The sequence below is a fragment of the Micromesistius poutassou genome, assembly GCF_964030765.1.
Source record: "Micromesistius poutassou genome assembly, chromosome: 11".
Classification (NCBI taxonomy): Eukaryota; Metazoa; Chordata; class Actinopteri; order Gadiformes; family Gadidae; genus Micromesistius; species Micromesistius poutassou.
The window spans coordinates 19,817,369-19,843,769 of NC_140281.1; the positions used below are offsets into that span (position 1 = coordinate 19,817,369).

The following is a 26,401-nucleotide window of genomic DNA, read 5'->3' on the forward strand; positions in this document are numbered from 1 at the left end:
AAAAAAAAATATATATATTTATATTCATTCTTCATTGCTGAATATTAATATAAAAATACATGGCCTTGTTTTGGTCAGACTGATCCACCTGCCCCAGGTGTTTTACCTCAGCTCACCTGTCAACAAGGTTGAAATGTCCGGTCTCTGCAGGGTTACGAAAATCATTCAGGCTGAATTAACCCACCTTGTTCTGACTGACAACTGAAATAAACTAAATCTGTATCCATATAACCTAAAGAGATGCATTACATCATGGAAGGGAACGACGTACATCCAACAGCGACCTATGGGCTAGGAAATGCCCTCCTAATCCGTCCAAGAAACTAAACCACACCTTTTGTGGTTATTCTTATTTGTACCAAAACAACTGAACAGCATCAGAGAGGCGGCGGGGTGTGATGTTTCACCAGCGACAGGAGAGCTAAATGGACCGCTTCAGATTGAATCTGTTTAGTCAGATAGGCTGTTGGGCCTCTGCTGGTCCCTTTGTCTTCAGGATTCATCCCACTATCACAGACCCCTGCTGGGGGAATAGAGATGACTCATGTTTCAGTTTGGTTTTTTCAATGCCATCAGGATACATTCATTAACATTTAGGGAATTTAGCAGATGCTTTTATCTAAAGCGACTGACACCGGTTAATGCACACATTCACACACCGACAGCGGAGTCAACCATGCAAGGCGACAGCCAGCTTGTCAGGAGCAATTTGGGTGGGGTGTCTTGCTCAGGGACACTTCGACACTCAGCTTGGAGGAGCCGGGGATCGAACTATCAACCTTCCAATTACCAGCCAACCCGCTCTACCTCCTGAGCTAAGCCGACCCCGACACTCAATAGTAGACAAACAATTCATTATAAGAGGGACCTCCCCTAAATCGTATATGATGCAATCGTTCCTACATAATCGATCCTACATGTGGTCCATCAAATCAACATTTATGAGGGATTTCTACACAAAGGAGTATATCGCAATGGTATTTTTTAACGCACTGACCTATGGATCATTAAGACATAATTGGCAAACGCCAATTATGGCGTTTGCACAGACAGACACAGACACTCACAGAACCTGTGAGGGATGGCAGGCGGCAGGGTGCTGTACAGTTACAGACGCGGTGCTCACGGCGCCACTTGACACAAGCTGTCGACAATATTATTGGATATTAGACGCGTCTCCTGATGAACTATAGCTGGCTCATGGCGACACCCGTGCCGGCGTGGCTCAAACGGCGGTTTGATCGGCGGACTGTCACACGTCTCCGCCACGTCTCCACCTGCCAGACATCCACAAAGCCCCTCGCCAATTATCCACTCGGAGGGGAGACTTAACCGCGGTATTAAGGTTTCAACCGAGGAAAAAATACTTTAAAGGGGGGTTCTCCCCCCACACTGCTCGTTAAGATGTGCCAGCCAGGTTTATAAAACAATGTTAGTTCCTTCTATTCCGCTTGTTTCAATGAGCAGTACGACTGAGAAGAAAGTCAGAGTGTTTCCTTAATCAGCTCACAGGCAGCAGGGGGAACCGCCCGCACCTGGATGTTTGGAGGCAGAGACCAAGAAGAGACAAGTGATATCAAACCGGGACGCGTGACGGAAGTGTGACGGGGCGGGGGGGGGGGGATGCGGCAGGATTAAAATCGCATCGCACACTCACAGGAGACTGTAACAAAATGTTTTGACAAGCATCGGAGCGTGGAGCAGCAGAGCTGTTTGTCAGAAGAACTGGAGGCGGTGCGATTACATCTGATGTTTGCATTTGTTTAAGATCAAGCAATGTCCTCCATGGTTTGTTATCATCCCTACAAGAAAAGAAAAAAAAACTCCTGCCGAACAGAGTTCTGCAACAAAGCCGTGCGTTATTAGGACTTGAGTCGAACAGTTGCTAGGAAGCATTTCCATCACACTTGCCAAACTGAACCTATACCTGTTGGGGATACCATCTCTCTCTCTCTCTCTCTCTCTCTCTCTCTCTCTCTCTCTCTCTCTCTCTCTCTCTCTCTCTCTCTCTCTCTCTCTCTCTCTCTCTCTCTCTCTCTCTCTCTCTCTCTCTCTCTCTCTCTCTCTCTCTCTCTCCCGCACCACAGGTGAGCTAGGGCCAGATGAACTGAACCATAAGCGATTGAATGGATGGGTTGAGAATATAAAAGGATACAAGGACAAATGGGAAGGGAAGAAAAGGGCCTGGACAAAAGGCAGAAAATAAATGGAGGATGCCCAGTGCAGGAGTAAGATAACAGCTGCCAGCAGGTCGATGGAGCGCTGATTGGACCTTGAGAGGCAACCGGTTGGTATGAGCTCCAGGATTAACCCTCCAAGTGCCCGTGGTAAAAGGCCCAGCCCAGGGAGGGACGATTTAACCACGTGCCCAACCCACAATGAACTTTCCACAAATGTGCCGTTTTTTAGAGGCAGGTCAAGGTGGAGGGTGGGGGTGTGGCCCTGAGCAGCTAGTGTTTACAGTGGATGTATCGCAATGGCGAGGCGCAAACAGCTTTTGGCTGCGTTGTGTAAATATTCTAGAACACTCTGGGTGCTCCGGCGGGAGTCCTGGAGCTCTATATCTAAATAATATCATATTATATATATAATATCTATATCATATAATATATATTATCATGGCCAAAATCTGTGTGCGCCTCCAGACGATATTGTGATCAATCTGAAGTAGACTGAACCACGACATGGAGGAGAAAGGGATTGTTGCCACGATTCTCTCCCGCCAGAGCCCCGCTGCCCGCTGCCGGGGCACCACCGCCTCGACAGCGGGCAGCACCGAGGCAGCGGGCAGTGGGGCTCCGGCGGGAGACAATCGCAGGCAACAATCCCTTTCTCCTCCATGTCTCAAACGACTGCGTCGGGTTCTCCGACGTCCCTGGTTCTTCCACTTCCACATCAATCTGAAGTAGACTGAACCGCGACATGGAGGAGAAAGGGATTGTTGCCCGCCGGAGCCCCGCTGCCCGCTGCCTCGGCACCACTGCCTCGGCAGCGGGCAGCGGACAGTGCCGAGGCAGCGGGCAGTGGACAGTGCCGAGGAACCACCGCCCAGTGGCGGTGGTTCCTCGCGGCTGTGGTGTCTCGGCAGTGAGCAGTGGGCAGCGGGCAGCGACAGCAGGCAGGCTCCGCTTTGAACCAGAGTTTGCGAAGCAAGGTTGGTTGCATGAACAAAGGCACGCGTCCTCTGATACCTGTGGAGAGCAACGTATGGAGCGACAGTGACTGAGAGAACAGTCGCTCTGTAAACAGAGCGACTGTTTACATTTATATTTTTCTCCTGGTCCTTTAAAACAATTTTTTTATCAATAATTATCAATATCGACCGATATGAAACCCTTATATTGTGATACAGTTTTCAGCCATATCGCCCAGCCCTAACACACGGACGTTTAAGCTTCATGACATGAGAGGCTGCGCTTCAGCCTGACTATTGGCAGGACTGTAGTGCACCCGAGCACTGACTGAAATCACATTCACAGTCAGACTCCTACACAGCTAGTTTTAATACTCCAGCCAACAGGCAGGACCCAAGTACCGACCCATTCTGAGGGTTCCTGGTTCCTGGTCCCCGTAGTCAATGAGAGCTCCAGCTTTATAGAGATAGTGGATTTCCCAAACTGAATAAATACGACACACATAAACACAAAAATGTGTCAATAGTTCAAGCTGACACAGGTCTGATTTTGATCCTGCATCCGCCAATTTTACATGGATTTTCAAGCTAGTGCTGTGTTATGGGTGGAATCAATGGCAGGGTAATATCCTAGTGAGGCCTGTTTCATTGGACCACGGCTAGGTGTGCTGTCAAGCTTTTCTGATCACAACCTAAAAGGTCCAGGTAACCAATAAGGCTTTTGGTTGGTATTCCATGTGGGAACAGTGAACCACCAATGGCTTTAGGTTGAGGGATTCTCAATGAAGAAATCCATTATAAAAATGGAAAGGACTGTCTCAGGTCTGACTCATTAGCACCTCTCATGTTGCTATGACGATGATGAGATGATGAGTGGATAGGGGAGGGAAATAGGGACTCGTCCCTAATGTGAGCTTCTTTAAATGCTTAATGGAGGGGGGTTGGGGGGAGTAAGAGGATCGGACGGACATTGTATATGTGTGTTTCTCTCTGTTCACTTCGTAAGCCCTCTTCCGTTGTAGAGCTGAACCAGAGTTCAGTTCTACTTGTGATAATGTTCATACACATTTAACAGACACGTGAGTGCATAAACTCTGGCTGACCCAAAAGTATATTAGTTGAAAGAATAGGTCCTGATTTTAGAGTTGAAAAAAAGATCCTTCCTGCACTTTTATTGTGCTAAAAAGTGAAATCGCCCCAGCCACAGATGGAGCAATCTGCAGCCGGATCCGGAGCCGCAGGAGTGCCATGAACGTTGGTTAACTGCTCCTGTTGAGGAGCGAGCACTCCTCCAGAGCCTGTTGCGAAAAGAGGATTTAGAATTCCTCAAATGAAACCAAGCGCTGGCTGCGTTGGTTGCAATATGCCACCCGAATGATGCAGCCTCGAAAGCCTTCTGCTCTCAGCTTGTGATCCCAGTCAAAGGCGAGAGAAGAGAACGAGAAGCGTATGCAATCACACACATGGGGGATACTGAGTCACCTTAATATGTATATGTGTGCGCATGTGTGACTGCGACATGTCACACAGTCACTCACACACTCACACATGCCTACCCTCACACACACTTCAGTCACATACACGTGTGTGCGTGCGCACACACACACACACGTCCCACATGTCACACGTGTCACAGTCTCACACACACACACACACACACACACACACACACACACACACACACACATAATATCAGCACATCTCAGCACACCTAAAATGAAAAGCAATCTGAGCGGAAAAACAAGAAAGAAAAAAGTCATCTTGAGAAATAATTGGCCTGACAAGCCAGACAAGAGGAGATGAAGGGTTTGGAAGAAACAGGAGCTGCTGTCAATCGGCAGGAGAAACGATGTCAGCTCAGAGTTCTCGTCAGAGGAACAACAGCGTGTTGCCTGTGGCAAGGTGGCAAGGGCCAGAAATACAGCAGGACGCTAAATATTCAATGAGATTCTAAGTCGAGGAACAAAGACATAGACTGGGTACCCCCAGCCCGTTCTGCTGGCGAATTTGAATTCGCCCTGCAGAAGGGTCTGGAGAAGAGCAATACATTTCTTTCTGCTTCTGATACATTTTTGCGGGACCCAATCACCAAGCTGGCTTCTCACCCTGGCACACTATTGGCTGATTTAACACAATGACGACAGGGTAGCGACGGCAAGCAGCCAATTGCGTACAGAGTCAGTTGAACTAGGCCCGTTGATCTTGTGCTGAAGAAAATGACAGCAGCCTCCCCAGACAACGTGCAATCTACTATTGAGCTTGGTCTGGCAATAGTCTAGCAATAACAAAGACCCACTATGCATGTGCCCTCACACGCTCTCCAGTGATCGGAATAACAGTGCAGTGTTTCCTCTAGGATTTTTTTGGGAGCGGGAGGAAAGGGTTTTGTTGTACCTGGGCGGTGCACAGTGGTACGCCGGCGGTCGGAGTGAATATCAATGGGTAATTTAAAAATATGAAATAAAATGACACTTGACTGCAAAACAAACTTTAGAACATATTTATTGACATCTATTGTTGTCAATAAGACAATTCTGAAAAATAACCCTTTAAATGGTTACTTCTGGTGAGATTTTTTTGGGAAAAAATTACAGATTGAGCTTCCAAACATGACATAACAACCAACAGAGTCAAGGTGTCTGCTGAGACCAGATCATTGTGCAAATGTGCCTTGAACTTGGCAGACACTAAGTTAATCTTTTACGTTAATTTTCAGCTATTTCTTTGATATTTATCATAAGCCTTAGAAAAAATAGATTAAATTATTATTATTATTTATTTTATTTTTTTTGCAATTGTTTTTTTTTGCAGTGGCACTGACAATCCAGCAGCGGCGGTGCGCCGCTGCTGAATGCATATAGAGGAAACACTGCAGCGTTATAAATAATGGCGTTATAAATAATGGCGTTATAAATAATGGCGTTACTAACGGCGTTACTTTTTTCAGTAACGAGTAATCTAATTGATTACTCTTCCCATCGTTATAAGGCCGTTACCGTTACTACAAAAAATGTAGCGAGTAACTATAATTGAAGCTGTTTTTTCATTAGACCAACTACATTGCTCTCTCTCTTTTTACTGTTCTTCCTTGGTTAGTGGGCATGAGACAGTTGCATTAATGATAATGATTGGCTGAGGTTGAATAACATATCATGGTCAGCCAATCAGAGGTAGAGTTGGGCGGGAGTTGTTTACACATATTCGAAAGCACGCATAGTCGGACACACAACGACAGAAGTGAGTCAACGAGAAACAGGAATGGCAAGCCAAAATAATCCAAAAGAGAATAATTGAACATGCACATGTATTTTAAGTTCCGTTAAAGGTAGAGGTCTGGTCCAAATTCTTTGACACATGTGAGCATTTAAAAATGTACTCCAAAGTAACGCAATAGTTACTATCCACAGTAACTAGTTACTTTTATAATTTGTAACTCATGATTTGTAACTCATTCAGTTACTTTTCAGGAGAAGTAACAGGTAACTGGAACTAATTACTTTTTTTAAGTAACTTGCCCAACACTGACACTCTCACACAAAGGACACAGACTTCGCAGATGTGAAAGGGGGCTCTGGGGAAGGGAGAAGGTTCAATGTCTTGTGGAGAGACTTACCTGGAACGAAGCTGCCCTGCACCACCTCCTTGTAGGCCCACCATCCTTCATGAATCTTGGGGGGGTGGGGCTGTGCTGTGAGGACAGGAGCAAACAAACACAAATGTCAATGGTGTGGAATCCAAAGATCTGATCTGCTCAACCCCCCCACTCCCCCCCGTAGAGACGGAGACGTTGGATCACACCTTCATTTTTAATGATGGATTTCAGAGAAGCCGTAGCTACCCGACGCGTTCATTATATGAGAGCGTGGACTCTCATCTCGTTGTGAAGACCTGATTAGATATCACTTTGCCTGGTTTGTCTGAAAATGATACGGTGTCAAAAGTGTAGAGTGTAAATCCGTTATCTTTAATAGTCAATAGACAAAAATAGCGGGTATGATTTTGTTGATGAAACGGCTAAAGCATCAGGCAGGCTTTTCTCATTTTCATGAGTTCTTGTCCCAGTTACAGTAGACATGTTTTCCATCCAAGTCTTGAAATCTTTTGAAATGTTTTAACTGTCTGAAATGTCCAAAATTGCATTTTATTGTATGTATTGTGTTTTATTTTAGCGTGTGTGTGTGTCTGTGTATAAATATATACTGTATCTCTATCTCTCCTAAATATGGTTTTGTTAATTGGTTGGTTGTATTTTAGCGTGTGTTCAGGATTTAGGTTTAGTTGATTCGTGTCTAACATGTCAGGGTTAGGCTGACATGTGTGGTCTCAGTGGGCTCCACACTCCAAACAGCTGAAGGAGGCGGTCGGGCCAAACCAAGTCTTTGAGGAGAACGGGGGTGGTTTTAAGATGTTTCACATTAATTGGCAGGCCTACATTCAATGGTAGTGTTTATCCGCATTCATGTTTCTGAAGCCATGTGGAGCTGTTGAAAATCTTGGAAATCAAACAGAAGTTTGGAGCCAAATAAGATATTTGTTCTTTGATTTTTTAATGTTTGCTGCTTTACCACCTGCTGAAGTAAACCTTTTCACTTAACCAGATCTACCTTTGTCCTTGTGCATAGATGCTCAGCACTTTACAGCATATACGGTCTGACTGAGGTGGCCAAGTCCCTCACTATGATGAGTCTAGTCTTCCTCACTATGAAGATAGTATAGAAGGTGTGTTTGAGGTTTCAAGGTTAAAGTCCCTCACTATGAAGAGTATATAAGGTGTGTTTGAGGTTTCAGGGTAAAAGTCCCTCACTTTCTAGTGTATGTAAGGTATGATTAAGGCCTCAAAATAGAAGGCCCTCACTTTGTAGTGTATGTAAGTTATGATTAAGGCCCCGTCCCAATACCTCCCCTAACCCTAGATTGTGCGCATTCTCGTGTAGGGGTAGGGTGTCCCATTACTGTAGGGAGCAAGGGGGAGTGCTATTTTGCCCTTATAATCAACCCTCAAAATGTAGTGAGGTCCGATGCAGGCTTAAAACAAAGTGGAATTTACTGTTGAGGGCACTCCAAACCAAGTGGAAATTTTAAGGGGGGAGAAATGGGACAAGGCCTAAGGCATCAAAGTAAAAGTCCCTCACTTTGTAGTCTATGTAAAGTTTGATTGAGGGTTCAAGCTAAAAGGCCCTGCATGACAAACAACTACCCTGCATGCCTTACTGTTTTGACGTTTTCTTACTTCCTGTTTGTGTCACTCTGACCACGGGGGGTGGGGGCTTAATGGATGTGGTGTTTCATTAATACACAGGATCAGATGTTATAATCCCTTGTGCCAAAATCCAAGGAAAACACATATTCAGAAGCCCCTGTCCAAACCAACCTTACAAGCACGCTGGCTACCAAACTACCAACCAAAGGTGAAAAACACGATAAATAATTACCTATCCTAGTACCTATCCTATCCTATGGCTATCACGGCCTAAAAACAGCAATGCCACCTTCAACAGACCCAGGCTCCGTTTAAGTGCGAGCTCCAGGTAGTGACAATGCCCCCCTGACCAAACCAACCTTATAAGCACGCTGGCTACTAAGCTACCAACCAAAGGTGAAAAACATGAGACAACTAGCCCAACTAACAGCAGTAAATACAGCAGTATGCAGTAAGCAGAGTATCATTGGGGTTATCAAGTGGGCACCCTCTTTCACAGATGTTTCGTTAAGTTAGGCCCACAACACCTCCTGAAGGCTTAACAATGAAACCAGCGTCCTGGATTCACCCCCCTCAATGCTGCCACCACATTGCCACATTTAATGCATCTAAACACTCTTTCCTGCATCGTACCCCTAGCCCTACCGCTAACCCTGACCAAACAAACACGTTAGCACAATAACACACGTTAGCACATCTGGCTTACCTTAGCTTGGTAACCCCAGGAAGTATATTTTCTCCTTATCATCTGATCATTCACTTGCCATTCACTTGCTCGTTCTGCTGCCACGGACATGTTACTAACTGCCTGCCTCAGACTTCGTCCACAAATACCCAGTTCAGTCAGCAAGCTAATAGCAGATCTAGCCATGAACCCCCGCACACCGACTTCAATAGGCCTTAGTCGTGTAGACCAGCCTCGCTGTGCTGCCTCTCCAGCCATCTCAGCATACTTCGCTTTCTTAAGCTCATTGGCTACTTCAACTCTGTCTTCCCAAGGAACTGTAAGCTCAATAAAATAAACAATCTTCTCTGAGTCTGACCACAATAGCATATCTGGTCTTAGAGTAGAGGTTAGCACGCCCTGACTTTCAGTAATGGAACCCCCCCTTCGCTCCTCCGCCTTCCTCCTACCTCCTTCTCGGCTGGTGGAGTAGTTCAATTTCAGGGCCATGTGATTGGCTGGGCCAGCCAGACACAGCAGGCCGGAAAAAAACATTATTTTGAGAGCTTTCTCCACTGTGAATGCTGGTCAAGGTGGACTGTGTGTGTGTGTGTGTGTATATATATATATATATATATATATATATATATATATATATATGTGTGTGTCTGTGTGTGTGTGTGTGTGTGTGTGTGTGTGTGTGTGTGTGTGTGATTGTGTGTGTGTGTGTGTGTGTGTGTGTGTGTGTGGCGTAAGTAGTGTAAGTAAAACTACCTTGGTATTAACAAAAGGATTCTTGTGGAATTGTCTCACCAGAAAACAGAAGAACATCTCAGTTTTTGACTCACTTTAAAATCGACTTTAAAATAATCAACAGCCTTAAAGGGATTTGCGGAGAAGTAAATTGCCGATTGACTGTCCAGATCAAGACGAGTGCTTTAATTCCTAATTCCTAATTGTGCGTCCAGAAGGGTTAGCGGAGCAGAGTGAGCATTCGCTCTGTTAGCGGCTTCTTGTTCATGTGCAGGGAATAAACTTCAATTACTTTTCCAAAGATTTTCAAAACGTGTTCCGACCGGTCACTTGTACAAAACAGGTGACAGAAACAGGAACAACACAACAGTATTGTAGTTTGTCTATAAACAGACAGATAATTTGGCACTATTTGCGATTCCGGCTACCTCTGATGTGGCGCTGGCGTAATTATATGATCAGATGCTTCTGGCTGGGAGATCTGCACGTCGCACAACATGTGAGCCGCGCATCACAGGTACGCTAATCAGCCCACTGCCGACATGAAATTATTTGTGTGTTAGTAGACAAACTGCAATCTCGCTGTGCTGTCACCGGCACTAGTTTTGCATAAGTGACTATTCTGAACACTTATGTCAATCCCCGGAAAGTAATTAAAAGTGTATTCCCCTCACATGAATACGAGCTAGGGGAGTAAATATTAATTGATTTGTATTGATTAATCGATTATACAGCCGACAATTCGATGCATCGATTCGTCCGCAAGAGTAGAGATTATTAAAAAAAGATAAAGATAATAATAAAAATTTGCATTTATTTATTATTATTTGTTTTTTTTTGTGAATAGGGTAATTGCCATACTAGACCTGCACAGTAAGCACTAAAGTGTGTATAGAATACTGTTTCTGTATTCTCAATAAAAGGCAAATTACAATTTTTTTGTTGATTTATTTGATAGATATTATATGAATACATATAATGTAAAAAATATTGAGTATTAAATGGAATTGAATCATATCGTGGGGAATTCTGAAGTATCGAAAATAATTGAATCGTTGGCTCGATATCGAATTGAATCGTCATGAAGGCTCTGATTTACACCCCTAATACGAGCTAGGCTACTGTAACTCTGCAAGTCAATGGAGGCGGCTTACTGAAAGCAAATGCTAACCCAGCTCACGGAATTAAACAATTTTGTCTAAATCTGGGTAAGACAGGCCAACGCCTGTTAGGGCCATCTCGGTGCTTCCCTTTAATGAATGAACTCAGTTAAGAGCGTCTGAACTAACTCTTATCTCTCATATCTCTCTTATCTTTTGGAGAGAATCCCCTGAAGCCTAAGGGTGGATTACAGCTGCTGACTTGGTAGATATGAATTATCCATCCATCCATTCATCATCTATCCCTCCATAAGTTATCCATCCATCTCTCCATCAATCATGATCTCTCCATCAAACTTTCCATCATCCAGCCATCTCTGCGTTTACCTTGGAACGTATCTCACCTGTCTATCGGCCTATTTGTGTGAGTGTGCGTATGCATGCACACACACTGTAACACACACACTCGCGCACGCGCAAACCCATACCTTCCTACAGGCAATTGATGATCTAATTAGCATAACCTATGCTTTTTGAAGTGGGGGGGAGGGGCAGACTAGATCCGAGCCGTGAGCTTTATTGTAATAAAACAGACAATGTAGTTATGGTTGTTAAAGACAATGCAAATCATATACTTATGAGAAGAGAAAATATATGGTCTTCAGCGACGGTACCAAGGGGCCCATTACCAACAGATACCAGCAGCCCCAGTACAGATACCAGTGGCCCCAGTACAGATACCAGTGGCCCCAGTACAGATACCAGTGGCCCCAGTACAGATACCAGCAGCCCCAGTACAGATACCAGTGGCCCCAGTACAGATACCAGCAGCCCCAGTACAGACAGATACCAGCAGCCCCAGTACAGACAGATACCAGCGGCCCCAGTACAGATACCAGTGGCCCCAGTACAGATACCAACAGTCCCAGTACAGATACCAGCAGCCCCAGTACATATACCAGCAGCCCCAGTACAGATACCAGTGGCCCCAGTACAGATACCAGTGACCCCACTACAAACAGATACCAGTGGCCCCAGTACAGATACCAGTGACCCCAGTACAGACAGATAACAGTGGCCCCAGTACAGATACCAGTGACCCCAGTACAGATACCAGTGGCCCCAGTACAGACAGATACCAGTGGCCCCAGTACAGATACCAGTGACCCCACTACAAACAGATACCAGTGGCCCCAGTACAGATACCAGCGGCCCCAGTACAGACAGATACCAGTGGCCCCATTACCGACAGATGCCAGTGTCTGACTACTGGATGTAGAGAGAGAGAGAGTGAGAGAGAGAGAGAGAGAGAGAGAGAGAGAGAGAGAGAGAGAGAGATAGCCTGAGAAAGAGAGAGACTGAGAGAGAGCCAGAGAGAGAGACTGAGAAAGAGAGAGCCTGAGAAAGAAAGAGAAAGAGAGACTGAGACAGAGAGAGAGACTGAGAGAGACTGAGAAAGAGTGAGAGAGACAGAGAGAGAGACAGAGAGAGAGAGAGACCTAGTTCAAAAAGAGAGGAAACGCCTTCAACCCCATAAAAGCATATGCAGACACCAAGCAGCTGTGTGTGTGTGGGTGTGAGTGTGTGCAACACATACCCTATCACTATCTCAGGTGCACAGTATACTGATAAGGTACAAGGACATATGTTTAAGGCCATATGGCTTATTTTTTAGACACACACACACACACACACACGCCTATTTATCTTAAGGCAGAGACTATGTAAATAAACAGTTCATTTTCCTCTAATACCCAAACGTCGCCATCAATATTCATCACAGGTCACATGCAATCCTGGGGAGCGGCCATGCAGAAAGAGAGAGAGGGGAACAGGGACAGACAGAGAGACAGAGCAAGAGAAGGGGGGACAGAGAGAGAGAGAGAGAGAGAGAGAGAGAGAGAGAGAGAGAGAGAGAGTGAAAGAGAGAGTGAAAAAGTGAACAGATTGAGAGAGAGACACTGACTCTTGACAGCAGAGCAAGCCACGATGTCGGATGAAAAGTGACCTTGCCAACAGCTGGGCCTTACTGACTTATGAGACAATTATCTCTATGTGGTGTGTGCGCGTGTGTCGGTGTGTGTGTGTGCGCGTGTGTGTGTGTTGTGGGTCTGTATGTGTGTTGGGGGGCATGTGTGTGTTTGTGTTGGGTGCGTACGTGCGGACGTGCGTATGTGTGTGTGTGTGTGTGTGTGTGTGTGCGGGCACCCTTAGGACAAACCGCTGCATCCACAGTTGGTTTCTCCTGTGAGATAAGAGACGGCAGGACAGGACATGCTGTGTGGGAGACGTCCAAGGAGAGCTTCCTCTCAGCCAGGCTCAAGGGAGCAGTCACAGTGCCAGCAAGGCTAGACTAGGCTAGTTTGGGCTAGGCTAGAGACAGACTGCAGGAGTCAGGATCAAGACAAGATATTACAAAAGGCATTCTCATTCTAATGGGCCGATGCAGATCTGTAGAAGCGAGCAGAAGATAAAACATTGAAAGAAAATGTGTTCATGTGTTGGTTCTTCAACATAAGTGGTCTGCTTGGCCTGTGCCTTAGCAGTGGGAGCAGCTGTAGTATCTTGACATTATGCATTAAACAGATAACAGATCGGCAAATCGTTTCAGCGGGCATGGGGGTTAGGTTAGGCCAATGGGGGGGGAGTTCTACTTCCTAGCATCTTATTAGCAGTGAGTCAGAACATTATTCATGAGGCCAGTGAGAGAGGAGAGTCTTTTGTATCACTGACCCCTCTCCCCCCCCCCCCCCCGCAACCACGGAAAGCATCTCCACTCACTCACATCCTGTGTGTGTGTGTGTGTGTGTGTGTGTGTGTGTGTTTGTTTTTACCGACAACTGTGTACAGAATAGGCAAAATAACCATAGTTTACGACATTTATAGGTTGTGGGTATTTGGGTCCACATGGACAGAGTTACTGTATTGCCTTGAAGACTTTGGAAAAAGATAACTCTTCATGGGAAGTTTTTATTGTTAGGTTGATCAACTGATAGATTTGGATAAAAAAATGTATAAACTATATTAATCGTTAAAATGAAACATTAAGAAAATAACCCATCCTTAAAAAATAATGTATTTCTAGTCTAATCTCCTTCAGATTGTATTCTGTAGCGAAAAACATGGCCACTCAACATTACGTTTCAAGTCATTTTCCAGTTATGTTCAATTTACATTTCGGGCATTTAGCAGACACTTTTATCCAAAGCGACTTACATTTAGTACATTTTTCAGAAGAAAAAGAAACAACACTATATCGCTGTCAGTACAGTTAAGATGTTCATAGAAACAAGTGCCAAGCACTTGTGCTAGGTTAATTGCTAGGTTAACCCAGTATAAAACAAAGAAAGCTAGGATAAGACGCTACGCGATGACAAGTACTATCTTTAATGTAAAGTGCCAGGTCAGAGGCAACAGGACCAAAACGTATATACTGTATCGGCAGAGGAGCAGCGCTATAGTCGAGAATAACCTCAACTAGGAGTGTAACCATACGTGTATTTGTAGCAAAAATTTTTGGTACGTGTCTGACTGTGTGTTCACACCAAAAGACACACGTTTCGCCTGTTCACGCAAACAGGCGAATGTTGCTGCGCGACAAATCATAATCTGTCGCTGTGCAGTTATGTGTGCAGTTATGTCAGGCGAACTTGTCGCGCAGCGAATTTTGTCTGACAACGTCTTTTGCCCGCCAACGGTGGCCAATTCTCATCAACCATGGCCGAGATAACCCCAATTGCATGTCTCTACCTGTTGTGGAAGAGGGAGAGACGTCGGAATGCCCGTCGTTTATGGGTTAATAATATAATCCGGAGGCGCACACCGCTTTGTGCCGTGATATTATATATATATATATATATGTTTATATTATATATATATATTTATATATTATATATATAATATCATATAATATTATATATAGAGCTCCGGGAGTCGCAAACGGCAACAATCACTTTCTCCTCCAAGCTGCGGTTCACTGCGGAGTGAAGGGAACGGTTGGCCCAGCCGGTTGAACTCTGATTGGCTGTTTTACGTTACTTCACCCACGTTACCCACAGGGAGTGAACGCTGATTGGCTGTCTCACGCGAATGCCGCGGAAAAGTTAAAATATTTAAACTTCAGCGAATTTGTCACGCTGCAAATCCTCGTGAACGCGCTCGCCGTTCACGTGGAAAAATGTCGCGCCGTCAATCAAATCTTGTCGCGGGTTTCGGCGACAAAAAATTTTGCCCGATTCGCGTCTCTACGTTCACTTTGCATTGAAACGTGTCACGGGGCGAAGTGCGGTGTGAACACACAGTAACAGTTTGATGCACGTTTCATTTCGGTACATACCGGGAAAAAAAAAAATATATATATATATATATATATATATATATATATATATACAGAGTGTGAAAAAAAAAATATATATATATATATATTTTTTTTTTTCACACTCTGTGGCTGTCTTGTCCTGATGTTTTGTGTTGAGGACCACAATGGAAATAAGTCCTGGACTTTATTGTGTTTTTATCCTCAATCAAATCAAATTTAAAAAAAAGTTTAATAAAAGAAAAGAAAAACTGCTGTACCGAAAAAACTTACCAAACAGTGACTTAAAAACCAAAGTACGTACCGAATCGTGACTTTTGTGTATCGTTACACCCACTAACCTCAACGAAAACACACCACAACACCCTAGCGAGCCTATTTGTGTTTGTGGTGTTTTTTGCGGCCCCCCCGTTCATGACAAAAACAATGTGGCGCATAAAAGAGCACTCGAAATGTAGAGCAGAAACACTGTAGAGGTTTCCACAGTGAGCTCGGAGAAACACCCTGGAGGTTTCACTGTGTACGAGTGCACCCCCCCCAGATGTTTCCACTGTGTACGAGTGCACCCCCCCCAGATGTTTCCACTGTGTACTTGCAGAGCCCCGTATCATCACGTTGGGCGAGTGGCTAGGATTATTGTTGGCGAAGAAACTGACAGAGCTGAATAAACAAGCCACTCTGACAAGCACAGAGCACCTTCCCTGTCTCTGTTGCAAAACATACTGTAGACTGCACATGTGAGTCTCTCTATCTATGTCTCTCTCGCCCTCACACACACACACACACACACATACGCATCATCCAGCCCTGTTAAGAGACACACATCTGTAGGATTATCAGATTAGCTGCTGGAGATTTGGTTTCACTGGCAGGACCTGTATGTGGGTGGGGGGGATCTGTGCGTGTGGTTGTGTGTGTGTGCCTGTGTGTGTGTGTGTGTGTGTGTGTGTGTGTGTGTGTGTGTGTGTGTGTGTGTGTGTGTGTGTGTGTGTGTTAATTACCTGCCCCCTTCTGTTCCTACGTGTAGGGTGATATCAATACGCACACACACACACATTATTACTAATTATGCAAAGTGAAGTTATCATATTTTTTGCATCATTGTCATCCATCAGTAATAGCAATAATGAACTGGGTTTAATCTCATCCTCTCATGTACCTTATCCTAACCAAAAACACATAATTGATCCATAATAACAAAGAAATAATGTTGATTCAATAAAATCCAGAGGATGCAAAGGTGACCCATCATTGACGGAAGTTCAAATATCATTGATCTACTAATGCATGCAACGCGGCATTCCCATTAATGGTCACCGAAAATAAAAGCAGGAGATAAATAGTTGATGAGATGGACTAAATAAATAAAGCGTGACCTGGGAGATTGTCCTCTGTCGGTTCCCGTCACAGCTCCTATAAACTGAATGTGGGTTAGCAGCCCCGCGGCCCCAGCTGAGTCAAGACACAGAGCGACACGGGTGTCTCCCTGGTCCCGCTCTGAACCTGTCCTACTTTCACTACCAGACCTGGAGGAAGTTGGTTTGTCAGATTGATGATGCTTTCAACATGTTACATGCTCTAGCTATTCATGTTAATGTTACATCTCAGGTGATGCTGTAACACGTTACCTCCTCTATCCATGTTAATGTAACATCTCATGCGATGCTGCAACACGTTGCATCCTCTATCCATGTTAATGTAACATCTCAGGTGATGCTGTAACACGTTACCTCCTCTATCCATGTTAATGTAACATCTCAGGTGATGCTGTAACACGTTACCTCCTCTATCCATGTTAATGTAACATCTCAGGTGATGCTGTAACACGTTACCTCCTCTATCCATGTTAATGTAACATCTCAGGTGATGCTGTAACACGTTACACCCTCTATCCATGTTAATGTAACATCTCAGGTGATGCTGTAACATGTTGCATCCTCTATCCATGTTAATGTAACATCTCAAGTGATGATTTAAACACGATACATCCTCTAGCTATCCATGTTAATGTTACATCTCAGGTGATGCTGTAACATGTTACATCCTCTATCCATGTTAATGTAATATCTCAGGTGAGGTAAACGTCTCTGTGCTGAACAGCGTATGTAAGAATATGTATTTTAAAAATGAGCAATCGTTGTAGTCATTTTTCTGTTTTGTTTACCATATTTGCCAGGAGTGCAGCACGATAAATATGTACACGGTATAATTATTATTTAGGAACAAGCTAAATGTGTAGTAAGCCTTCCCTTCAGGGGAACAAATTAATATCAAAGCATTGTTTACTGACTAACAGTGAAATATAGGGTATACCTGCATACTTTAATGTTTCAAACCCCCAAATCCCATGTACACACAACCTGATATAAACCTGTAATATTTTGCCTTTCGCTGTCAGCGAGGTGAGAACACAATGTCTAATTTGAGGCTTTTTAATTTAACTCCTCTGTGAACTGAGGTGTGAAGGGAAGTCGAACCTCAGAGTATTTACAGTTGGCTTAACGCAAGCAAGTGACAAGTACTTGACAGGTTAGGATAAACACAATCATGCAGAGTATTTATCATCCCAGCACATGGAAGGCTTGCAGGTTTGAGGACGTACTTCAATGTCTCTCCACAGGCATATCTGGATCATTGCACATAATACAATGATGGTGTAGAGGCGAATCCCATGCAACGGATCTGTGTTGTTCAAGTTCAAAATACTTTATTGTCCCCCAATGGGGCAATTTGTTGTGCGTCAGATAGTATACAAATCACACAATCACACACAATCACACACGAAAATAAAAAACACTAAACAATCAATAACTAGTAGTCGATATAAAAAATAGTCAATTTAAAAAATAAAGGCTCTTTATCCAAAAGGGTGAGTGTGTGTGTGTGTGTGGGGGGGGGGGGGGGGAGGAGAGAGGTGTTATCTACGTTCTTTATATAATTTAGAATTAGAGTGGTTGCGGGTACAAAAGTGTGAGGGCAGCATAACGCCATTTAGCTGGACATCAGGGTGGAAGGGTGGACGATGCATGGTGGAGGGATAGCTGGCCGACAATCAACAGATACATCACTTCATTCATGTTGAAGCAGTTAACGTCTTATTCTAATGAAACAATGTCTCTAGGAGCTTCAGTCCCCCGCGGAACAGACAGAAATGGGAGACCGAAAGCTTACTTGGCACATAATGTAAAACTTCTTCTTTATGAAAATGTATTTTCAGCACTGGCAGCGTGTGTCACCGGCTCACATCACAACTACAATGTTCCTGAAAGGCTCGTGAAAGGAGGAGAGGGATGACTGGAAGCAAGCCTGTTTGGTATCGTACCAACGTGAAATATGGAGCAGTGGCTCCTAGAATGTATGCATTTACGTAATATGCAATGATGAGAGTAGAAGTGTGTGTGTGTGTGTGTGTGTGTGTGTGTGTGTGTGTGTGTGTGTGTGTGTGTGCGCGTGCGTGTGTGTGTGTGTGTGCGCGTGTGCGTGTTTAGAACACTGTAGCATTGCTCAGCAGTGTGGAGGATGTATAATTCACCAAATCCAGTTTTTTATTCATATGCCAGATTTATGGCTTGGCACTCTTCCTGTGGAGGATGGAGTGCTGTGATGTGTCGGACCACCAGAAGGCTGGTGACCACCAGAACATCTGCTACTGATCTCCTTCTCCTTTACTCAAAACGCAGGCGTGGGACTGACGTCAGTTACCAACATCTAGTGCTGGGGTGACGTAAGCAACTGACGTGAGCAACTGAACGTAAATGGCGGCTACTTTCAAATTATAAAAAAATAGAAAACATTTCACTGATGGCATTGAAGGAAACATTTCAGCGAAATGAGAAACGGATATCATTAGAAACTGTTGATAATTGTGTTAGGGATACGAGGAGGGGAACCCACCCATGGCTGTTATTCTGGGTTTGGAAAGTGCTTCAGATCTGTCTTCACCATTCAGGCTAGCCTTCAAGCGACAAAGCCCTACTTGAACACAAATTACTTGTTTCACCACTGGAAGATTTCAACCTCAGCACACCGGGGCGTGTCGTATGGCAGTGAGCTAGTGTACCGCCGTACATCAACTGAATAGATGGATAGATCATAGTTGTTACAATGCGATTACTCAGACGGACGGACAATAATAACATGACAGTAACATGATTGCCATAGGTCAGGTGTACGGACAGACAATAATAACATGACAGTAACATGATTGCCATAGGTCAGGTGTACGGACAGACAATAATAACATGACAGTAACATGATTGCCATAGGTCAGGTGTACGGACAGACAATAATAACATGACAGTAACATGATTGCCATAGGTCAGGTGTAATACTCACTGCAGCATAGATTCTGTGCCAACAGCAGTTAGTATCAGAGAACCTGTGGTGTAGGCCTACAGCTTAACATAGATACCCTGATGTGTAGGTCTTGATCATAACATAGATTCCCTATAGTGTAGGCCTACATCACTACATAGAGACCCTGTAGTGTAGGCCTACATTGTAACATAGGTACCCTGTAGTGTAGGCCTACATCCCAACACACAGAGACTCTGCAGTGCCTACATCGTAACATAGGTACCCTGAAGTGTAGGCCTAGAACCCCACAAAGATACCCTGCAGTGTAGGCCTACACCCCCACACATAGAGACTGTATAGTGTAGGTCTACACCCCCACACAGAGACTGTGTAGTGTAGGCCTATATCACCAAAATGAGACCATGTAGTGGATGCCTATATCATCACACATTGAGACCCATACCCTGTAGTGTAGCCCTACACCATCACATAAAGACCCTCTAGTGTAGGCCTACGACACCATCATAGAGACCCTGAATCAAATTATTCATGTCTTGCTTGCTTATTCACACACCTCTGCTCTCGCGCTGCGACACCCAGACCCCGCCACCCACCCACCCTACAAACACAGTCAGACATCTCTACCATCCGTCCGTCCGTCCGTCCGTCCGTACCGAACCGAATAATCGACACATGAGGGCCCTGCGGTCACACAGTTGCCCTATATCTATAACTACTGTACTATAGTTGATTATTAGCCGTGGTAGGCTTATCTTGGTAGGCTAACCGTGCACACCTCTAGGAGGCCTTTGGAGTTTGACATTAATTAATTACGTTTTCGGATGTTTGTTTAATGATAATTTATTACACCTATCAAGTTGAAGAACATGTGGAGGCTAATAATAACAAAAATATAGATTTTATGTTACAGACTCGTTTATATGTGTCAGTAGCCTAATTGGTATTTAAAAGATATATCATATATAAACATAATGTCCAGTCCAACCTGAAACACGAACATATGTCCTCCACTCACCTGATATGCGGACAAGAACGTTTGCCTGGAGAATGATGAATATTTCCCAAAGTATATCCATCCTCTGTCTTCATTCCAGGTACATTACGCACATGTAAAAAATATATGATAAAAGAAAAAGGGAGGGAAAAAAGGAATCAATTGAAAAAGGAAAATCTCAGGTGCAGAGTATGGATCCAACTGTACGGCTTCCACGAGTTAGTCTCCACACCAGGCGCATAGCAGGTACAGAAGACGGTCCCTGTTCGATAACCCTCTTCCTACAAGTCCACAATCCAGAGAGGTGAAGCCGGCGAACTCCGCGGAAGGAAGCGGGAAAGAGAGTTGTTGCAACGCGCGAGGGGGCTTTCTCGTCAGCCGCTGCGCGAGACCGGTGCGGTTTGCCCTAGGACGATCCGCGCGCGCACTACTCCGTGGTCCTCACCAAACCGCCGACCCGTCTCTCCGCGCGGAGGAAAACAACATCCCCCGGGATCAGCGCCGCCTCGATGTCCCCTAGACAGGAGCACAGCAGTGACAGGTTAGGATCCAGACAGACAGACCTACACCTGATCAACTCAAGGGACACTTCTGCAGGGGCGGTGCGCTCCGCTCTGGTCCGCCCGGGAAGCACATCCCTGCTGCTCGGCTTCTTGGGAGACGATCGGTGAACAGACCAAACCTTTATTTCCAAATAGCGCCGCGACGCAGTCAGAAACAAATAAACTCAGAAAGGGATTTCATGCCAGAAAGTTAGAATACACTTACAGCGATCGTTGGCGGTAAAGCAGCTGCGGAACAGCTTAACGTCCAACTGTCCAGAGTGCTGTGATCTTTATATTAAATACTACTAAACTTTATAATGGATACGAGCATTGATCTCATTTTACAGATGATAGTCCGCGCTACATCAAATTAAAACAAATTAACTCCATATCCAAGTGGAAAATAACGCGTTTTGTCTGACAGAGTGGCCAGTTTATCCCCATAAACCATAAAGAATGAACTCGTTCAGTCTAGTGCTGGCACCCAACGATGCCGCGCGCAGTGAGTTTACAGATGATGGGGCATCGCTGCAACTGGGCGCATGCGCAGTTGTGAGCGCATGCAGTTTCGTGCGCACAATTAGACACATACTGTAGTAGCGGGGGGAGAGAGAGAGAGAGAGAGAGAGAGAGAGAGAGTCAGTAAGTGAGAGAGAGAGAGAGAGAGAGAGAGATGGGGAGAGAGAGTCAGTAAGTGAGATATAGAGAGAGAGTGAGAGAAAGCGAGAGAAAGAGGAAGACAGAAATGCAGATCAACTTTTCTGTTGCATTAGATGCGGTGTGTGTGTGTGTGTGTGTGTGTGTGTGTGTGTGTGTGTGTGTGTGTGTGTGTGTGTGTGTGTGTGTGTGTGTCTGGGGGGGGGACAGTTTTCGTCAGAGCGATGTTCTGTTGCTTCTAGCTGAAAATCCTGGTATGTTTGCATTGTAAACAAAATATTTTATTTTAGTCAGCAGGAACATTTGCCATCAAAAGTAAGTTATGCAAGAATGTTATAATTGTCCATATAATGATATCATATCACTGTAATGAAGCAGCCTGCAAAGTCGCCAGTTCTAAATCGAATTACAACATCTGGTGGAAGGCTTGGAGAAGAGGTCACTGTTAGCAGTGAGAGAAGCTGTAGACCCCAATGGAGAAAGAGGTTCCACTGTTAGCAGTGAGAAGCCTAGGGCCACAATGGAGAAGAGGTTCCACTATTAGCAGTGAGAAGCTGTAGACCACAATGGAGAAAGAGGTTCCACTGTTAGCAGTGAGAGAAGCTGTAGACCCCAATGGAGAAAGAGGTTCCACTGTTAGCAGTGAGAAGCTGTAGACCACAATGGAGAAAGAGGTTCCACTATTAGCAGTGAGAAGCTGTAGACCCCAATGGAGAAAGAGGTTCCACTATTAGCAGTGAGAAGCTGTAGACCCCAATGGAGAAAGAGGTTCCACTGTTAGCAGTGAGAAGCTGTAGACCCCAATGGAGAAAGAGGTTCCACTGTTAGCAATGAGAAGCTGTAGACCACAATGGAGAAAGAGGTTCCACTGTTAGCAGTGAGAAGCTGTAGACCCCAATGGAGAAAGAGGTTCCACTGTTAGCAATGAGAAGCTGTAGACCACAATGGAGAAAGAGGTTCCACTGTTAGCAGTGAGAAGCTGTAGACCACAATGGAGAAAGAGGTTCCACTGTTAGCAGTGAGAATCTCTGAGAAGAGGTTCCACTATTCGCAGTGAGGTCAGTTTTGTCTGGTCTAAGGAAAGAAGACTTAGACCAGAATGGGCTTACTAACTGTAGCTCCTTCAGCACCGCATCTATCATATGCCTTGAGATAAGTCAATATTTTGCACAGATGCACCATCGTTTTTTGCATTTCCAGGACTCAATGTGAAGCAAATCAATTAATTACTGACTCTTGAATGACGATGACGAAGATTTTTTTGGAAGAGAGAACTGATCAGCAGTTCAACATGCCCAAACAATAAAAATGAAAAGCAAGATATATTGAACAAATTAGGATTAAACGATAAAATCAATCAAATAAGTGATGACATCGCTTTAGGTAGAAATTTAGACAAAAAATCGATATAATACAACTTTTTTGAAACAATCTATTCCCTTTGACCTAACATAACCAACCGTTCCATAAGCTCTGTCCAACCTGGATTTATTACGGTTGGAGGGTAAAACAACAATATAACTTTTCTAAGTTATCCGTCACTGTGTTTGGACACTAAAGAAAACGACCTGCTTTCAAAACGTCTCACAACTGAACTGAAATTGAAAACAAAATAAAAATAAAAACTAATGAAAAATCTGAAACTATTATAATCTTGCCTCAGGAACACCACCATTGGGTAAAGGAGTATCAATCCACTGCTTCCACTTGACATGTATTAAGCTGACAGTACAAGATGTACAATGTACATGTACAATATGTACACCATGTATATTTACACGTCTAATGTACACGTGCAAAATAACTCAGAGAAGGGATCATGCCCATTTAGTCCTGTGTTATAACAGTAGGTGGGAACCAGCAAAGAAATAGGGCAGGAGACTACAAACACTGTCTGAGTCCCTTGTTGAGTTGTCAGGCTTACGTTATCTGGGGTAAAGACACGAGCCAATGCATAATGTGTTCTGCTTCATAGCTCCATGGGTGTCAGTCAGGGAGCTGGTACGAGCATATTGGGTTGTTTAAGGTGCATGATCTGGGTTAGGAATGTCGCTGTACTTTGATTTACAGTCATTGACCTTCCTTTTAAACCACCAAACCCACTTAATATTAGCAGATTTTTACTAAACAATTCTGTTCTTATATTCAACACAGTAAAATTCATAATGCCAAAAAAAACACTGCTTGCAGGTGTGGTTGTGTTCGTGTGGTTGAAAGGGCGAATAGATGCAGATGAAAGACGCTAATTATGCCCGCGACATTGTGAGGAAGAATCACTGGTGTTCTAATGGGAAAATCAGGAGACTAATGAGTGGATTTTTCTCCAGTGACTTTGGCTTTTCAAAACCGGATGGAGAACGGCGAGGGAGAGGAGGATTAGTCACCCAGATGACGACAGGAGTGTCGGCGGAGAGAGAGACAATGCAGGCGTTGAGAGATAAGTAATTCAGACTAATTATGATGAATTCCGACCGAATGTTTTCAGCAAAGGCCAGGTCGTATTATCGCTCTGCCTTGGAGAGGCTTTTGGCTTCTGGTGTAGAGACGCTCCAGCACTTCATTACTCTCTGTTGGTTTGCGGCAGTAAGAGTTAAAGAGGTCCCGCAACACATAAACGGATACCACAAGGCATTTAACACAGCTGATACCAAAAAGGAGCGCTGAATAACTTGGGAGTTCTGCGTTGATTGCATCTTTCCGATGAGGCTGCATGGATGTTTCTGCATACTTTCTTGGTATAATGAGCTAATCCACTGACTGATTAAAGGGAAACTTTTTTTAAATATAAATCACTGGTGCTCACTGGTGAAGCTGATTTGGTGCACAGATGATACATGAGAGACATGTTTGCATTCTATATGCAAATAAAGGCGAAAGTTTTCAAAACAAGTTGACTGAGGCAATAGTTGGTTATACTCACAAATACGAACAAAATTCAAATTATAGAGCCGGGTAGTCCCGCCCACTTGGATGACGAACAGCTGGTGCCACATTTTCAAAAAATTTCTCCAGGAGTCCATGGACAAAATATAGGGGGAAAATTAATACAGAGGGGGCTGCCACTATATACCTACACAAGGAACACAAGGAACTGTTCATCACATCTGTCATTCGTAAATATGTCCAAGAAATGCCAAGAAATGTTTGAAATATGACCAAAGGAGCTAAAACATACTCTTCAGCTACAAGAGTAGCTGGCTAAACCTGCTGAATTAAAACCAAATCCTGCCATAGTGTTTTTGCTCCAGATTGCAATCATAGGGTGTGCGCCATTTCTTACCAACCCTGGTACAGGGGGAAAGGGGTAGCTATGAGCTATCTTAGACTGTAAAGGGTACTGAGCTAGCAGGGGGGGGGCTCTTCCTGATCTCCAGTGTTTGTGGGTATTCTAGTTCAGTTTTGAGAATAGTAGGTAAATAAACATCAATGTAAATTAGGATAGGAGCAGGCTTCACTCAATGTGTATTTTTTTATTTCAATGTGCTGGCCTGATTAGTCAGATCAAGTAAAGTAGGAGGGAGGCCACACTATGCATAAATAGGTAAATAAACATAACATTTGAAATGCATATGATGCTCTTTGAATCACATATAAGGCACCTTTTGCTTCCTAAAATGGATTTTATACGCTCATAAAACGCGGTAAAGGATATCTTTCAGGCAATACACACATATATATATTTACAAAATAATCGATATATGACTTCAAGGTCCTCATGTGTCACTTATCTGGATAATTTGTTTAAGTACGGATGAATAGATGGATTTATGGACGGTAGAGGTGGCTGACTGAATGTGGGGTTAGGGAAGGGGGGAGGTTGTCGCAGTGTAGTGTGTGAATTGCTTCAGGTGGTCTCTATGTTATTTTTGTTATGTTTATTTTATTTTTAATTTTTATTTGTTATTTATTTGTTGTTGTCTGTTCTGTTTTTCTTGTCTTCTCCTCCTTTATTTTCAGAGCTGCCAACTCTCTGCAAACATTTTCAATAATATGAGTATATTATTGACTGCTTCAACTGTGAGCATAGGTCACCCTTAGTTTTTCGATGAGCCAGTCATTTTGGAAGTAAGCTAAATAACACATGCCACACCTGTTGCTTTTAATTGTCTGAAGATATGGCGAGTCAGCCCCGGTGCAATAATTGTTATGGGCCCACCAATAAAAAATGATTGTAAAATAGATGTTGGTTAAATTCCAACAACTAAAATACATAAAATGAGTGTTGGTTAACAAATGAATTCACGTTTAACAGATAAATATTATATTATATAATAACAAGAAATTACCAAATTGTATGAATCCATACTTTTCAACATTTTAAAACATGTTTTTTTCGGTCATGTTTTGAACATATATCATTCACGTGAAGGAAGACTCTTATTTAGAATGGATGATTCTAAATAAGAGTGGATCAATACAGACCTAATACGGACAGGGACTGGCCTGGGTTTTCAGGTGATCGGATTGGCTGGAGATTTTTTACTGATCGGACATGGCTGGGGATAGCTTTATTCTATGTCTGCAAACTGTAATGGGCCCCTGGATATGAAAATAAGGCACCGTAATTCCACAAGATGAAAGTGGTATCTATGTCAATGGCCTTACCTTAAATAAAAAAATAAAAAAACTTTGGGCTAGTGTTGGAACAACAAAGGTTGAATAAGTCAAATAAATAAAAGCAAAGATGACAGTTCCCTGATGATGGTGAGGAAGTGGCACAGAG

General features: G+C 43.9%; 1 protein-coding gene across 1 annotated transcript in view; it reads right to left on the minus strand.

The window, feature by feature from the left end:
• The window catches only part of ca10a (carbonic anhydrase Xa), a gene marked incomplete at its 5' end in the record, with an annotated part of 120,964 nt that extends 100,406 nt beyond the window's left edge, over nucleotides 1-20,558 (minus strand). Inside the window, 2 exons of the mRNA XM_084474945.1 lie at nucleotides 6,747-6,821; nucleotides 20,498-20,558. Of these exons, the coding sequence (XP_084331071.1) occupies nucleotides 6,747-6,821; nucleotides 20,498-20,558 (136 nt within the window). The remainder of the gene's footprint in view (nucleotides 1-6,746; nucleotides 6,822-20,497) is intronic.
• Nucleotides 20,559-26,401: the final 5,843 nt, after the last annotated feature.